General features: G+C 47.1%; 1 protein-coding gene across 1 annotated transcript in view; it reads right to left on the reverse strand.

Moving 5' to 3' along the window:
- The window catches only part of LOC139404906 (integrin alpha-V-like), an 80,314-nt gene that overhangs the window by 49,332 nt on the left and 12,142 nt on the right, over positions 1-18,840 (reverse strand). The window contains exons 7-13 of the mRNA XM_071147447.1: positions 18,205-18,327; positions 16,339-16,383; positions 9,475-9,518; positions 9,194-9,250; positions 6,506-6,558; positions 4,526-4,731; positions 3,035-3,226 (exon numbers count right to left, since the gene is read on the reverse strand). Of these exons, the coding sequence (XP_071003548.1) occupies positions 3,035-3,226; positions 4,526-4,731; positions 6,506-6,558; positions 9,194-9,250; positions 9,475-9,518; positions 16,339-16,383; positions 18,205-18,327 (720 nt within the window). The remainder of the gene's footprint in view (positions 1-3,034; positions 3,227-4,525; positions 4,732-6,505; positions 6,559-9,193; positions 9,251-9,474; positions 9,519-16,338; positions 16,384-18,204; positions 18,328-18,840) is intronic.

Raw genomic sequence — 18,840 nt, forward strand, 5'->3', positions numbered from 1 at the left:
ACAGAGAGGGGAGAGGGGGGAGAGGAGAGACACAGAGGGGGGAGAGGAGAGACATAGGGGGGGAGAGGAGAGAGACAGAGGGGAGGGGGGAGAGACAGAGAGGGGAGAGGGGGAGAGGAGAGAGACAGAGGGGGGAGAGGAGAGAGACAGAGGGGGGAGAGGAGAGAGACGGAGAGGGGAGAGGAGAGAGACAGAGAGGGGAGAGGAGAGAGACAGAGAGGGGAGAGGAGAGAGAGACAGAGGGGGGAGAGGAGAGAGAGACAGAGGGGGGAGAGGAGAGAGAGACAGAGAGGGGAGAGGAGAGAGAGACAGAGAGGGGAGAGGAGAGAGAGACAGAGGGGGGAGAGGAGAGAGAGACAGAGGGGGGAGAGGAGAGAGAGACAGAGGGGGGAGAGGAGAGAGAGACAGAGAGGGGAGAGGAGAGAGAGACAGAGAGGGGAGAGGAGAGAGAGACAGAGGGGGGAGAGGAGAGAGAGACAGAGGGGGGAGAGGAGAGAGAGACAGAGAGACAGAGAGGAGAGAGAGACAGAGAGGGGAGAGGGGGAGAGGAGAGAGGAGAGAGAGACAGAGAGGGTACAGAGGGGAGAGGAGAGAGAGTCAGAGGGGGGAGAGGAGAGAGAGACAGAGGGGAGAGGAGAGAGAGACAGAGAGGGGAGAGGAGAGAGAGACAGAGAGGGGAGAGGAGAGAGAGACAGAGAGGGGAGAGGACAGAGAGACAGAGAGGGGAGAGGAGAGAGAGACAGAGGGGGGAGAGGAGAGAGAGACAGAGGGGGGAGAGGAGAGAGAGACAGAGAGACAGAGAGGAGAGAGAGACAGAGAGGGGAGAGGGGGAGAGGAGAGAGGAGAGAGAGACAGAGAGGGTACAGAGGGGAGAGGAGAGAGAGTCAGAGGGGGGAGAGGAGAGAGAGACAGAGGGGAGAGGAGAGAGAGACAGAGAGGGGAGAGGAAAGAGAGACAGAGAGGGGAGAGGAGAGAGAGACAGAGAGGGGAGAGGAGAGAGAGACAGAGAGGGGAGAGGAGAGAGAGACAGAGGGGGGAGAGGAGAGAGAGACAGAGAGACAGAGAGGAGAGAGAGACAGAGAGGGGAGAGGGGGGAGAGGAGAGAGGAGAGAGAGACAGAGAGGGGACAGGGGGGAGAGGAGAGAGACAGAGAGGGGACAGGAGAGAGAGACCGAGGGGGAGAGGAGAGAGAGACCGAGGGGGGAGAGAGGAGAGAGAGAGGAGAGAGGAGAGAGAGAGAAGGGAGAGCGAGAGAGAGGGGAGAGCGAGAGAGAGGGGTGCGCGAGAGAGAGGGGAGAGCGAGAGAGAGGGGAGAGCGAGAGAGGGGAGAGAGAGAGAGAGGGGAGAGAGAGAGAGAGAGGGGAGAGAGAGGGGAGAGCGAGAGGGGAGAGCGAGAGAGCGAGAGGGGAGAGCGAGACGGAGAGAGCGAGTGGGAGAAGGGAGAAAGAGGGGGAGAGGGAGAGAGAGGGGGAGAGGGAGAGAGAGGGGGGTGGGAAAGAGAGAGAGGGGGAGAGAAGGGGAGAGAAGGGGGGAGAGAGAGAGAGAGACAGAGAGAGAGGGGAGAGAGCGAGAGAGAGGGGAGAGAGCGAGAGAGAGGGGAGAGAGCGGAGAGAGCGAGAGAGGGGAGAGAGCGAGAGAGAGGGGAGAGAGCGAGAGAGAGAGGGGAGAGAGAGAGGGGAGAGCGAGAGAGAGAGGGGAGAGAGAGGGGAGAGAGAGAGGGGAGAGCGAGAGAGAGGGGGAGGGGAGAGCGAGAGAGAGGGGGGAGAGCGAGAGAGAGGGGGAGAGCGAGAGAGAGAGAGAGAGGGGAGAGAGAGAGAGAGAGAGGGGAGAGAGAGGGGAGAGCGAGAGGGGAGAGCGAGAGAGCGAGAGGGTAGAGCGAGAGAGAGACGGAGAGAGCGAGAGCGAGTGGGAGAAGGGAGAAAGAGGGGGAGAGAGGGGGGTGGGAAAGAGAGAGAGGGGGAGAGAAGGGGAGAGAAGGGGGGAGAGAGAGAGAGAGAGAGAGAGGGGAGAGAGCGAGAGAGAGGGGAGAGAGGGGAGAGAGCGAGAGAGAGGGGAGAGAGCGAGAGAGAGCGAGAGAGAGGGGAGAGAGCGAGAGAGAGGGGAGAGAGCGGAGAGAGCGAGAGAGAGGGGAGAGAGAGGGGAGAGCGAGAGAGAGAGGGGAGAGAGGGGAGAGAGAGAGAGAGGGGGAGAGAGAGAGAGGGCGAGCAAGACAGTTGAGAGAAAAACGTCAGTATAATGCCAGCGGGCTTGCCAAGTAAGAGCCAAATCTGTAGGCATTCAGTCACCACAAACCCAGGAAAATACTAGCAGAGCTTAACTCCCTAACGCCTTTCAACAACACTCATACTTCCCCTAACTACACCTGGGTATCCATTCTAGTATCAACCTACCTGGGTATCCAATCTAGTACGAAGCTACCTGGGTATCCATTCTAGTATCAAACTACCTGGGTATCCATTCTAGTATCAAACTATCTGGGTAGCCAATCTAGTACGAAACTACCTGGGTATCTCTTCTAGTATCAAACTACCTGTGTATCCATTCTAGTACGAAACTACCTGGGTATCTCTTCTAGTATCAAACTACCTGGGTAGCCAATCTAGTACGAAGCTACCTGGGTATCTCTTCTAGTATGAAACTACCTGGGTATCTATTCTAGTATCAACCTACCTGGGTATCCAATCTAGTATCAAACTACCTGGGTATCTATTCTAGTATCAAACTACCTGGGTATCCATTCTAGTATCAAACTACCTGGGTATCCATTCTAGTATCAAACTACCTGGGTATCTATTCTAGTATCAAACTACCTGGGTATCTATTCTAGTATCAAACTACCTGGGTATCCATTCTAGTATCAAACTACCTGGGTATCTCTTCTAGTATGAAACTACCTGGGTATCTATTCTAGTATCAAACTACCTGGGTATCTATTCTAGTATCAAACTACCTGGGTATCCATTCTAGTATCAAACTACCTGGGTATCTCTTCTAGTATGAAACTACCTGGGTATCCATTCTAGTATCAAACTACCTGGGTATCCATTCTGGTCAATATCGGTGGCTCCGTGCAGGGAGTATCCAAAGCTGGGGGGCATGTAAGAGGAGGCCCACCTCCCCACTAGGACCTGAGAAGGCACTGGGTCAGGCCCTGCAGCCCTCCCATTGTGGATGTACACTAGGCCCCTGTGCTTCGGCCCGCCGTAGGGTGCAGCTATGGCAATGTCTGGAACAGAGAAACATTACAGGAAGATCACTAACAACCCTTCATGGTGGTTTGGCCTTTGTCTTCAAACCAGGGAATCTCCCCGAGTTGGCCTCATACATACCGTTGAGGCCTCATACATACCGTTGAGGACTCATACATACCGTTGAGGACTCATACATACCGTTGAGGACTCATACATACCGTTAAGACCTCATACATACCGTTGAGGACTCATACATACCGTTAAGACCTCATACATACCGTTGAGACCTCATACATACATACCGTTAAGACCTCATACATACCGTTGAGACCTCATACATACCGTTGAGGCCTCATACATACATACCGTTAAGACCTCATACATACCGTTAAGACCTCATACATACCGTTAAGACCTCATACATACCGTTAAGACCTCATACATACCGTTGAGGACTCATACATACCGTTAAGACCTCATACATACATACCGTTGAGGACTCATACATACCGTTGAGGACTCATACATACCGTTAAAACCTCATACATACCGTTGAGACCTCATACATACCGTTGAGGCCTCATACATACCGTTAAGACCTCATACATACCGTTGAGACCTCATACATACCGTTAAGACCTCATACATACCGTTGAGGCCTCATACATACATACCGTTAAGACCTCATGCATACCGTTGAGGCCTCATACATACATACATACCGTTAAGACCTCATACATACATACCGTTAAGGCCTCATACATACCGTTAAGACCTCATACATACCGTTGAGGCCTCATACATACCGTTGAGACCTCATACATACCGTTAAGGCCTCATACATACATACCGTTAAGGCCTCATACACACATGCACACACCCCGTTGAGACCTCATACATACCGTTAAAACCTCATACATACCGTTAAGGCCTGATACACACATACACACACCCCGTTGAGACCTCATACATACCGTTGAGGCCTCATACATACCGTTGAGGCCTCATACATACCGTTGAGACCTCATACATACCGTTGAGACCTCATACATACCGTTGAGACCTCATACATACCGTTGAGACCTCATACATACCGTTGAGACCTCATACATACCGTTGAGACCTCATACATACCGTTGAGACCTCATACATACCGTTGAGGCCTCATACATACCGTTGAGGCCTCATACATACCGTTGAGGCCTCATACATACCGTTGAGACCTCATACATACCGTTGAGACCTCATACATACCGTTGAGACCTCATACATACCGTTGAGACCTCATACATACCGTTGAGACCTCATACATACCGTTGAGACCTCATACATACCGTTGAAGCCATCCATATCCAGGTCCCCCAGTGTGGCGATAGAACTGCCGAAGCGTGAGTAGATCTCTGTCCCACTCAGTGTGATGGGTGTGTTGAAGGAGAAGCCTCCCTTCCCCAGGAACACAGACACCTGACCCACCTCCCTTAGCTTCCCATCACTACCACGGTCCATGAACAGAGGGGCCCCTACAAACAGATCCACCAGCCTGAGGAGAGACATGATTAGGGTTTACACTAACAGAAGATAAACTTCCAATAGTGGACGACTAATTCATGGTAAAAAAGGCACTGCATCTCAGTGCTTGAGGCGTCACTAAAGACACCCTAAAGACACCCTAAAGACACCCTGGTTCGATTACGTGATTGGGAGTCCCATAGGGCTGGCGCACAATTGTCCCAGCGTCGTCCTGGGTTTTGTTCCGGGGGTGAGCTTTCATTGTAAATAAGAATTTGTTGAGTTGAAATAAAAGGTGCAAAATTCATGGTATTTTGCAGCACTAAAATAACACAGCGATATGTACTTTAACTAAATGCTCAGGCTCAGACAGAGACGGATATTTCTATGAGATATAAAGTACCCCCTCTTTTTAATAACATTTTGGGCTGGTTTCCCGAACATAAGACTAAGCCTAGCACGGTACTATGAAACCTGTTCAATATGGACTCTCCATTGAAAGTGTTTATTTAGTCCAGTAATAGTAATTCATTTGTTTTATGAAACCAACTCTTCTTCTTTGACCATGTACAATATTTGGGCTTTTATGGACTTGATCTCCACAACATATTCAAAAATGTCCCCTAAGTGATAATGGCACTGCAAATACGAATGGTGTGACATAACCTACTTTAAAAATCAGCCCTGATATTACAGCTGCATCTGTGTGTATTTAGAGTGAGTAAATATGTATTCATCATATTAAAAACGTAAGGATGGTAAACTGTAACTAATTCATCTGAAAGCAGCCCGGACTCAGGAGAGGACGTGAAGCCATGACGGCTGGATAATTAACCGGCCTGTCATCTTCTTGAGATAAATTAACACTGCAACAGGACATGAAAGTCTAAATGCCTTGAGCGGATCCCAACACTTCTAAAAGCTCTCTTTACCATTAATACATATCCTGAAGAAGGGTTGTGTTCATTAGGAAACAAAGAGGGGGGGGGAAGACAAACAGGGAGGGAATACCAAACTAAATGCCTGACTCATATTAACCCCCGCTGTACCAAACTAAATGCCTGACTCATATTAACCCCCGCTGTACCAAACTAAATGCCTGACTCATATTAACCCCCACTGTACCAAACTAAATGCCTGACTCATATTAACCCCCGCTGTACCAAACTAAATGCCTGACTCATATTAACCCCCACTGTACCAAACTAAATGCCTGACTCATATTAACCCCCACTGTACCAAACTAAATGCCTGACTCATATTAACCCCCACTGTACCAAACTAAATGCCTGACTCATATTAACCCCCGCTGTACCAAACTAAATGCTAGGCTTATATTAACCCCTGCTGTTCCAAACTAAATGCTCATATTAACCCCCACTGTACCAAACTAAATGCTTATATTAACCCCCGCTGTACCAAACTAAATGCTAGGCTTATATTAACCCCCGCTGTTCCAAACTAAATGCTCATATTAACCCCCACTGTACCAAACTAAATGCTTATATTAACCCCCGCTGTACCAAACTAAATGCTTATATTAACCCCCGCTGTACCAAACTAAATGCTAGGCTTATATTAACCCCCGCTGTACCAAACTAAATGCTAGGCTTATATTAACCCCCGCTGTACCAAACTAAATGCTTATATTAACCCCCGCTGTACCAAACTAAATGCTAGGCTTATATTAACCCTCGCTGTACAGCCATTAGGTGTGTCTGTGATGGCCAATACAGCCCGGCTTGGATTGCTGCTTGTCCAATCAGCATCCAAATAACCATTTTTTCAGAAACATCATTGCTTACCCATCATTATTGAGGTCGGTCGCTGCCACTGAATGGCCAAAGTAGGCAGCCATCTGAGGAAACAGAGAAATACAATGAGATCTTCCAGAGATCGTGTAGCCTACTCACTATTTCTCCATAGAGTCCACCGTCAGGATCGAAATATGAATTACCACAGTTCCATATATAACAGTTTAGCTTCCGTCTCATCTCCTCGCCCCCTACCTGGGCTCGAACCAGGGACCCTCTAGCACACGTCGACAACAGCCACCCCTCGAAGCATCGTTACCCATCGCTCCACAAAAAGCTGCGGCCCTTGCAGAGCAAAGGGGGAACAACTACTTCCAAGGTCCTCGGAGCGATTGACGTCACCGACTGAAACGCTATGAGTGCCGCCCCCGCCCGCTACGCTAGCTAGCCGTTTCACATCGGTTACGGGGACTGATTCCTTCGAGCTCACATCATGTATACAGAACAGTGAGTCTACAAATGATGAGTGCATCCAAAGCAGAACTAGCTACAAAGCAGCACAAAGAGAGTAGGTGGTATATCAGAGTTCTTCTCCGTTTCCGTATGTCTCTGTGTATGTGGGTGGATTCCAGGAGAAACAGTCAAACAACAAAAAGCATATCAATTGTGTCAGCATTTCTACCGTCCTGTTGGCTCGGAGTCGGCCCACACACACACACACACACACAGTTTCATGGTTTACGTGGAGAACAGAGAAGAAGAGTCTGGAGATGTATAGGCTGTTAACGTGTGTGTGTGTGTGTGTGTGTATATGTGTGTGTGTGTGTGTGTGTATGTGTGTATGTATGTGTGTGTGTGTGTGTATGTGTGTGTGTATGTGTGTATGCGTGTGTGTGTATGTGTGTGTGTGTGTGTGTGTGTGTGTGTGTGTGTGTGTGAGAGAGAGAGGAGGGGGTCGTATTCCTGAAAAGACTCAACACTCTGACTTACAGGTTTTCTTGGATCAACCTGTACCAGAATACCCGAGAGGGTCCGGATCCACAATTCTACATAACGTTACGGGTCTGGGTCGGTTCTGATTGTCACGGGTCTCCTCGGGTAAGTGTAATTTTAAACTAACTCGTCCAGAAGGGCCCGTACAGATCCTAACAGACCGCTGCAGTAGAGAGAGAAATGTTATCATCATTGACGATGCTGTCGCTCTTGCTTTTCACCAGAGTAGAGAGTGGCGCGTGTAGCTTGTCGTTGGCCAAATCATGAGTCATCAAAGCGGTAATAGGCTATAGTCATAGAGCCTCAGCTTCGCGTGTAGCAAAAGATAGGAGATATCTCAAATCAATGGAAGATGGAATTAAAAGGACAGAATTAAAAAGTTAAAAAGGAGAAGGAACAGGCTACAATAACCAAGAGCCAACAGGTAGGCTGGTACTAAATTGTCTGAATGGAGTTATTGTTATTTGTAACGGTTCCTAGGCCATCATTGAAAATATGGATTTATTCTTAACTGACTTGCCTAGTTAAATAAAAGGTAAAACATTTTATTTATTTTTTAAATGTAGGATGAGAAAGCACATACAGCTTCAATTAGCCTAGCTTGCTAACGTTAGCTAGCGTAACTAGCTGGTAGCCAGTCAGAGAGCTCAGCGGCGTTGATCTCCACATCTTGAGGTTAGTCTAGCCTGCTAACGTTAGCTAGCGTAACTAGCTGGTAGCCAGTCAGAGAGCTCAGCGGCGTTGATCTCCACATCTCGAGGTTAACAAGCTGTAGCCGGTGAGAGAGCTCAGCGGCGTTGATCTCCACATCTCGAGGTTAACAAGCTGTAGCCAGTCAGAGAGCTCAGCGGCGTTGATCTCCACATCTCGAGGTTAACAAGCTGTAGCCAGTCAGAGAGCTCAGCGGCGTTGATCTCCACATCTCAAGGTTAACAAGCTGTAGCCGGTGAGAGAGCTCAGCGGCGTTGATCTCCACATCTCGAGGTTAACAAGCTGTAGCCGGTGAGAGAGCTCAGCGGCGTTGATCTCCACATCTCGAGGTTAACAAGCTGTAGCCGGTGAGAGAGCTCAGCGGCGTTGATCTCCACATCTCGAGGTTAACAAGCTGTAGCCAGAGTTCTTCTCTGCTCTCTCATCCCTTCTTTCTCCTCTCCACTCCTCAGCTTTGACATCTTTCTTCTTCCAGTGCTGCGAATGGCTTCCAGATGTGAACTCGGGGCTCAATAACAAATAACAGGATGACGTTGGTGTCCGCAGAGGGACAGGAAGCAGTGCTATGGTCCTACGTAATCATATTGGATGATAAATAACTATAGCGATATGGCAGCTTAATTCTAGCGCGAAGTCGGGCTTGGTTGGTTGTCGTCTCTCACGTCCATCTATCCCTCCTCCCTGCGACACTCGCTCACAGTACAGTCCCCTCGCTAGAGCGGCACCCTCTCTCCTTCCTCTCGCGCTTTATCAGCTCTGATGACTAAATTAGTGTAAAAAAAAAAAATTGGGTACTTTTTTGCTGTTTAAAAAAAAGGACAAGCTGCAGGGCAGTAACTTGACCGCGGTCCACTGTGGACGCGATACGACCAGGCATCTCTTTGGTCTCGCTCACCTTCCACAGCCTCATACAGCGGCTGTGAGAGGAGACTAGCATCCCCTTATGACGTGATTGGCTAAGATGAAGGAAACTGGAGGGGAATATAGATATATGTTTGACCACTTTGCCACAGTAAGACCACTGCCATAACTTACCTGCGTTCCTGTGAAATTCAGCATTGACTCCATGTTCCTGCCATTGAAGATGTTCACCTACATGGCAACAACAAAAAATAACGGACTCCATTTAACTGACTGAGTTTCATTTTCTACCCAGATTTACACTCTAATAATAATAATAATAATAATAGTTAGCCTGGTCATCCAGTCTGTGCGTGCTGACAGCTGACGACAGCTCACATCCTAGGACAGGATGAATGAAGGTTAAATGAAGGCTAGTTCTATAGTGCTTGTATCTATAAGCTCATAATACTTACATAGCCCAGAGCTTTGTCTCCCCTGGGTACCCCAGTAACATAGTCTGTACAACAGAACAGAAAAAACAGAAATCACTTACAGTGTTAGAATGAGATCGCCATTGAGATGTTCTATATAGACAATAAGGGATGGGGCCATAGTGATAGGACAATAAGGCATGGGGCCATAGTGATAGGACCATAGTGATAGGACAATAAGGTATGGGAGCATAGTGATAGGACAATAAGGCATGGGACCATAGTGATAGGACCATACTGATAGGACAATAGTGATAGGACAATAAGGGATGGGACCATAGTGATAGGATAATAAGGGCTGGGACCATAGTGATAGGACCATACTGATAGGACAATAGCGATAGGACAATAAAGGATGGGAGCATAGTGATAGGACAATAAGGCATGGGAGCATAGTGATAGGACAATAAGGCATGGGGCCATAGTGATAGGATAATAAGGGATGGGACCATAGTGATAGGACAATAAGGCATGGGACCATAGTGATAGGACAATCAGGCATGGGGCCAGAGTGATAGGACAATAAGGCATTGGGCCATAGTGATAGGATAATAAGGGATGGGACCATAGTGATAGGACAATAAGGCATGGGACCATAGTGATAGGACAATAAGGCATGGGGCCATAGTGATATTACCATAGTGATAGGACAATAAGGGATGGGACCATATTGATAGGACCATAGTGATAGGGCAATAAGGTATGGGACCATAGTGATAGGATAATAGGGCATGGGGCCATAGTGATAGGACAATAAGGCATTGGGCCATAGTGATAGGACAATAAGGTATGGGACCATAGTGATAGGACAATAAGGTATGGGGCCATAGTAATAGGACAATAAGGCATGGGGCCATAGTGATAGGACAATAAGGCATGGGGCCATAGTGATATGACCATAGTGATAGGACAATAAGGGATGGGACCATAGTGATAGGATAATAAGGGCTGGGAGCATAGTGATAGGACAATAAGGGATGGGACCATAGTGATAAGACAATAAGGTATGGGACCATAGTGATAGGAAAATAAGGTATGGTGCCATAGTGATAGGACAATAGGGGATGGGAGCATAGTGATAGGACAATAAGGGATGGGACCATAGTGATAGGACAATAAGGTATGGGACCATAGTGATAGGAAAATAAGGTATGGTGCCATAGTGATAGGACAATAGGGGATGGGAGCATAGTGATAGGACAATAAGGCATTGGGCCATAGTGATAGGACAATAAGGTATGGGACCATAGTGATAGGACAATAAGGTATGGGGCCATAGAAATAGGACAATAAGGCATGGGGCCATAGTGATAGGACAATAAGGGATGGGACCATAGTGATAGGATAATAAGGGCTGGGAGCATAGTGATAGGACAATAAGGGATGGGACCATAGTGATAGGACAATAAGGTATGGGACCATAGTGATAGGAAAATAAGGTATGGTGCCATAGTGATAGGACAATAGGGGATGGGAGCATAGTGATAGGACAATAAGGTATGGTGCCATAGTGATAGGACAATAAGGTATGGGACCATAGCGATAGGACAATAAGGTATGGGACCATAGTGATAGGACCATAGTGATAGGACAATAAGGTATGGGACCATAGTGACAGGAGCATAGCGATAGGACAATAAGGTATGGGACCATAGTGATAGGACAATAAGGTATGGTGCCTTAGTGATAGGACAATAAGGTATGGGACCATAGTGATAGGACAATAAGGTATGGGACCATGGTGATAGGAGCATAGTGATAGGAGCATAGTGATAGGACAATAGGGGATGGGAGCATAGTGATAGGACAATAAGGTATGGGACCATAGTGATAGGACAATAAGGTATGGGGCCATAGTGATAGGATAATAAGGTATGGTGCCATAGTGATAGGACAATAAGGCATGGGGCCATAGTGATAGGACAATAGGGGATGGGAGCATAGTGATAGGACAATAAGGCATGGGAGCATAGTGATAGGACAATAAGGCATGGGGCCATAGTGATAGGACAATAAGGCATGGGAGCATAGTGATAGGACAATAGGGGATGGGAGCATAGTGATAGGACAATAAGGCATGGGAGCATAGTGATAGGACAATAGGGGATGGGAGAATAGTGATAGGATAATAAGGTATGGGGCCATAGTGATAGGACAATAAGGCATGGGGCCATAGTGATAGGACAATAGGGGATGGGAGCATAGTGATAGGACAATAAGGCATGGGGCCATAGTGATAGGATAATAAGTGATGGGACCATAGTGATAGGACAATAAGGCATGGGACCATAGTGAAAGGACAATAAGGCATGGGGCCATAGTGATATTACCATAGTGATAGGACAATAAGGGATGGGACCATAGTGATAGGACCATAGTGATAGGACAATAAGGCATGGGACCATAGTGATAGGATAATAAGGTATGGTGCCATAGTGATAGGACAATAGGGGATGGGAGCATAGTGATAGGACAATAAGGCATGGGAGCATAGTGATAGGACAATAAGGCATGGGGCCATAGTGACAGGATAATAAGGGATGGGACCATAGTGATAGGACAATAAGGCATGGGGCCATAGTGATAGGACAATAAGGCATGGGGCCATAGTGATATGACCATAGTGATAGGACAATAAGGGATTGGAGCATAGTGATAGGAAAATAAGGTATGGGCCATAGTGATAGGATAATAAGGTATGGTGCCATAGTGATAGGACAATAGGGGATGGGAGCATAGTGATAGGACAATAAGGCATGGGGCCATAGTGATAGGATAATAAGGTATGGTGCCATAGTGATAGGAAAATAAGGGATGGGAGCATAGTGATAGGACAATAAGGCATGGGAGCATAGTGATAGCACAATAAGGCATGGGGACATAGTGATAGGATAATAAGGGATGGGACCATAGTGATAGGACAATAAGGCATGGGGCCATAGTGATAGGACAATAAGGCATGGGACCATAGTGATAGGACAATAAGGCATGGGACCATAGTGATAGGACAATAAGGGATGGGACCATAGTGATAGGATAATAAGGTATGGGGCCATAGTGATAGGACAATAGGGGATGGGAGCATAGTGATAGGACAATAAGGCATGGGAGCATAGTGATAGGACAATAAGGCATGGGGCCATAGTGATAGGATAAGGTATGGTGCCATAGTGATAGGACAATAGGGGATGGGAGCATAGTGATAGGACCATAGTGATAGGACAATAAGGCATGGGACCATAGTGATAGGACAATAAGGCATGGGACCATAGTGATAGGACCATAGTGATAGGACAATAAGGCATGGGACCATAGTGATAGGACCATAGTGATAGGACAATAGGGGATGGGAGCATAGTGATAGGACCATAGTGATAGGACAATAGGGGATGGGAGCATAGTGATAGGACAATAAGGCATGGGACCATTGTGATAGGACAATAAGGCATGGGGCCATAGTGATAGGACAATAAGGGATGGGAGCATAGTGATAGGACCATAGTGATAGGACAATAAGGCATGGGGCCATAGTGATAGGACAATAGGGGATGGGAGCATAGTGATATGACAATAAGGGATGGGACCATAGTGATATGACCATAGTGATAGGACAATAGGGGATGGGACCATAGTGATAGGACAATAGGGGATGGGAGCATAGTGATATGACCATAGTGATAGGACAATAGGGGATGGGAGCATAGTGATAGGACAATAAGGGATGGGAGCATAGTGATAGGACCATAGTGATAGGACAATAAGGCATGGGGCCATAGTGATAGGACAATAGGGGATGGGAGCATAGTGATAGGATAATAAGGTATGGGGCCATAGTGATAGGACAATAAGGCATGGGGCCATAGTGATAGGACCATAGTGATATGACAATAGGGGATGGGAGCATAGTGATAGGACAATAAGGCATGGGAGCATAGTGATAGGACCATAGTGATAGGGCAATAAGGCATGGGGCCATAGTGATAGGACAATAGGGGATGGGAGCATAGTGATAGGACAATAAGGGATGGGACCATAGTGATATGACCATAGTGATAGGACAATAGGGGATGGGACCATAGTGATAGGACAATAGGGGATGGGAGCATAGTGATATGACCATAGTGATAGGACAATAGGGGATGGGAGCATAGTGATAGGACAATAGGGGATGGGAGCATAGTGATATGACCATAGTGATAGGACAATAGGGGATGGGAGCATAGTGATAGGACAATAAGGGATGGGAGCATAGTGATAGGACCATAGTGATAGGACAATAAGGCATGGGGCCATAGTGATAGGATAATAAGGTATGGTGCCATAGTGATAGGACAATAAGGCATGGGGCCATAGTGATAGGACAATAGGGGAAGAGAGCATAGTGATAGGACAATAAGGCATGGGAGCATAGTGATAGGACAATAAGGCATGGGGCCATAGTGATAGGACAATAAGGCATGGGAGCATAGTGATAGGACAATAGGGGATGGGAGCATAGTGATAGGACAATAAGGCATGGGAGCATAGTGATAGGACAATAGGGGATGGGAGAATAGTGATAGGATAATAAGGTATGGGGCCATAGTGATAGGACAATAAGGCATGGGGCCATAGTGATAGGACAATAGGGGATGGGAGTATGTGATAGGACAATAAGGCATGGGGCCATAGTGATAGGATAATAAGTGATGGGACCATAGTGATAGGACAATAAGGCATGGGACCATAGTGAAAGGACAATAAGGCATGGGGCCATAGTGATATTACCATAGTGATAGGACAATAAGGGATGGGACCATAGTGATAGGACCATAGTGATAGGACAATAAGGCATGGGACCATAGTGATAGGATAATAAGGTATGGTGCCATAGTGATAGGACAATAGGGGATGGGAGCATAGTGATAGGACAATAAGGCATGGGAGCATAGTGATAGGACAATAAGGCATGGGGCCATAGTGATAGGGTAATAAGGTATGGTGCCATAGTGATAGGACAATAGGGGATGGGAGCATAGTGATAGGACAATAAGGCATGGGAGCATAGTGATAGGACAATAAGGCATGGGGCCATAGTGACAGGATAATAAGGGATGGGACCATAGTGATAGGACAATAAGGCATGGGGCCATAGTGATAGGACAATAAGGCATGGGGCCATAGTGATATGACCATAGTGATAGGACAATAAGGGATTGGAGCATAGTGATAGGAAAATAAGGTATGGGCCATAGTGATAGGATAATAAGGTATGGTGCCATAGTGATAGGACAATAGGGGATGGGAGCATAGTGATAGGACAATAAGGCATGGGGCCATAGTGATAGGATAATAAGGTATGGTGCCATAGTGATAGGAAAATAAGGGATGGGAGCATAGTGATAGGACAATAAGGCATGGGAGCATAGTGATAGCACAATAAGGCATGGGGACATAGTGATAGGATAATAAGGGATGGGACCATAGTGATAGGACAATAAGCCATGGGGCCATAGTGATAGGACAATAAGGCATGGGACCATAGTGATAGGACAATAAGGCATGGGACCATAGTGATAGGACAATAAGGGATGGGACCATAGTGATAGGATAATAAGGTATGGGGCCATAGTGATAGGACAATAGGGGATGGGAGCATAGTGATAGGACAATAAGGCATGGGAGCATAGTGATAGGACAATAAGGCATGGGGCCATAGTGATAGGATAAGGTATGGTGCCATAGTGATAGGACAATAGGGGATGGGAGCATAGTGATAGGACCATAGTGATAGGACAATAAGGCATGGGACCATAGTGATAGGACAATAAGGCATGGGACCATAGTGATAGGACCATAGTGATAGGACAATAAGGCATGGGACCATAGTGATAGGACCATAGTGATAGGACAATAGGGGATGGGAGCATAGTGATAGGACCATAGTGATAGGACAATAGGGGATGGGAGCATAGTGATAGGACAATAAGGCATGGGACCATTGTGATAGGACAATAAGGCATGGGGCCATAGTGATAGGACAATAAGGGATGGGAGCATAGTGATAGGACCATAGTGATAGGACAATAAGGCATGGGGCCATAGTGATAGGACAATAGGGGATGGGAGCATAGTGATAGGACAATAAGGGATGGGACCATAGTGATATGACCATAGTGATAGGACAATAGGGGATGGGACCATAGTGATAGGACAATAGGGGATGGGAGCATAGTGATATGACCATAGTGATAGGACAATAGGGGATGGGAGCATAGTGATAGGACAATAAGGGATGGGAGCATAGTGATAGGACCATAGTGATAGGACAATAAGGCATGGGGCCATAGTGATAGGACAATAGGGGATGGGAGCATAGTGATAGGACAATAAGGGATGGGACCATAGTGATATGACCATAGTGATAGGACAATAGGGGATGGGAGCATAGTGATAGGACAATAAGGGATGGGAGCATAGTGATAGGACCATAGTGATAGGACAATAAGGCATGGGGCCATAGTGATAGGACAATAGGGGATGGGAGCATAGTGATAGGATAATAAGGTATGGGGCCATAGTGATAGGACAATAAGGCATGGGGCCATAGTGATAGGACCATAGTGATAGGTCAATAGGGGATGGGAGCATAGTGATAGGACCATAGTGATAGGACAATAGGGGATGGGAGCATAGTGATAGGACAATAAGGCATGGGACCATAGTGATAGGACAATAAGGCATGGGGCCATAGTGATAGGTCAATAAGGGATGGGAGCATAGTGATAGGATAATAAGGCATGGGGCCATAGTGATAGGACCATAGTGATAGGACAATAGTGATAGGACAATAAGGGCAAGTCATACCATCTTCTCCATCCTCATTGAAGTCTCCGACGGTCACAGAGTAACCTGAAAGTAAAAAAACAAACATTTGAATGAGTTTAACAAACTAAAAGAAGTGATGCCAGCAGAGTTCAGGGCCTTTAGTTGACAGTGGTTTTAGTGGAGCTGGGGTCTCCTTGTCCCCCCGGCAGCCACATTGAACACTCTGCTCCTTTTTGGTGCCATTTTATTGATAAGGACCTATAGCGTGTAAACATGTTTTAAACTGTAACGTTGATATCATGGATGGTCCGTCCATGCATCTGTAACAGTATAGCTTCCGTCCCTCTCCTCGCCCCTAACCCGGGGCTCGAACCAGGGACCCCCTGCACACATCGACAACAGTCACCCCTCGAAGCATCGTTACCCATCGCTCCACAAAAAGCCGCAGCCCTTGCAGAGCAAAGGGGGAACAACTACTTCCAAGGTCCTAGGAGCGATTGACGTCACCGACTGAAACGCTATTAGCGCGCACCACCGCTAACTAGCTAGCCATTTCACATCGGCAACACATCCATAGATCTGTCTAGTAACCACATTGAGAGTGGTTTCTTTGCCATCCACCTGCTTTTTATCTAAAAAGTGGCAGGGAGAACACATTGTTTCAACTGCAGATTGCCCCTTTAAAAACCCCACTTCAGAACAAAGTGAACAAAACACATTTTACCAGACAATGCATCCCAAAGGGCACCCTATACCCTATATAGGGCACTACTATAGACCAGAGCCCTATTCCCTATATAGGGCACTACTATAGACCAGAGCCCATAGGGCACCCTATACCCTATATAGTGCACTACTTTAGACCAGAGCCCATAGGGCACCCTATACCCTATATAGTGCACTACTTTAGACCAGAGCCCATAGGGCACCCTATATCCTATATAGTGCACTACTTTAGACCAGAACCCATAGGGCACCCTATACCCTATATATATAGTGCCCTACTTTAGACCAGAGCCCATAGGGCACCCTATACCCTATATAGTGCACTACTTTAGACCAGAGCCCATAGGGCACCCTATACCCTATATAGTGCACTACTTTAGACCAGAGCCCATAGGGCACCCTATATCCTATATAGTGCACTACTTTAGACCAGAACCCATAGGGCACCCTATACCCTATATATATAGTGCCCTACTTTAGACCAGAGCCCATAGGGCACCCTATACCCTATATAGTGCACTACTTTAGACCAGAGCCCATAGGGCACCCTATACCCTATATAATGCACTACTTTAGACCAGAGCCCATAGGGCACCCTATATCCTATATAGTGCACTACTTTAGACCAGAACCCATAGGGCACCCTATACCCTATATAGTGCCCTACTATAGACCAGAGCCAATAGGGCACCCTATACCCTATATAGTGCACTACTATAGACCAGAGCCCATAGGGCACCCTATACCCTATATAGTGCCCTACTATAGACCAGAGCCCATAGGGCACCCTATACCCTATATAGTGCACTACTTTAGACCAGAACCCATAGGGCACCCTATACAGTGCCCTACTATAGACCAGAGCCCATAGGGCACCCTATACCCTATATAGTGCACTACTTTAGACCAGAGCCCATAGGGCACCCTATACCCTATATAGTGCACTACTTTAGACCAGAGCCCATAGGGCACCCTATACCCTATATAGTGCCCTACTATAGACCAGAGCCCATAGGGCACCCTATACCCTATATAGTGCACTACTTTAGACCAGAGCCCATAGGGCACCCTATACCCTATATAGTGCCCTAATTTAGACCACAGCCCATAGGGCACCCTATTCCCTATTTAGTGCCCTACTTTTGATCAGGTGCCATTTGGGACAAAAATAGGAATTACCTAAATAACTGTCATCGTATTGAGCGCTGGCAGACTTGGTGGTCAGCTGGTTACTGTAAGGAGTGTAGTAGTTGTTGTTGAACCGGGCGATGATCTCAGAGATGTCGTCGCTGATCAGCTGACCTGTGGAAATGAAAACATACAGCAGAACATTGTTGTCGCACACGGACAACACATCGACTGCCTCGTTCATGTCGACCTGTCTAATAAAACCAAAAGGAGGTGACAGAAATGGTTCGTAGGGATCAGTTGATTAGGGAGGGGCGAGAGGTTGAATAGATGTTCCAGAATGGCTTGTCTCATAGGTGGAAATAGTGCTCCTGTGTATAATCGTTCACAACTACAACAAAAAAAGTCTGTGGTAACCACACAGCAGCTAAATCCCCAGTCTGTGGTAACCACACAGCAGCTAAATCCCCAGTCTGTGGTAACCACACAGCAGCTAAATCCCCAGTCTGTGGTAACCACACAGCAGCTAAATCCCCAGTCTGTGGTAACCACACAGCAGCTAAATCCCCAGTCTGTGGTAACCACACAGCAGCTAAATCCCCAGTCTGTGGTAACCACACAGCAGCTAAATCCCCAGTCTGTGGTAACCACACAGCAGCTAAATCCCCAGTCTGTGGTAACCACACA

Source organism: Oncorhynchus clarkii, unplaced genomic scaffold, assembly GCF_045791955.1.
Source record: "Oncorhynchus clarkii lewisi isolate Uvic-CL-2024 unplaced genomic scaffold, UVic_Ocla_1.0 unplaced_contig_4696_pilon_pilon, whole genome shotgun sequence".
Lineage (NCBI taxonomy): Eukaryota > Metazoa > Chordata > Actinopteri > Salmoniformes > Salmonidae > Oncorhynchus > Oncorhynchus clarkii.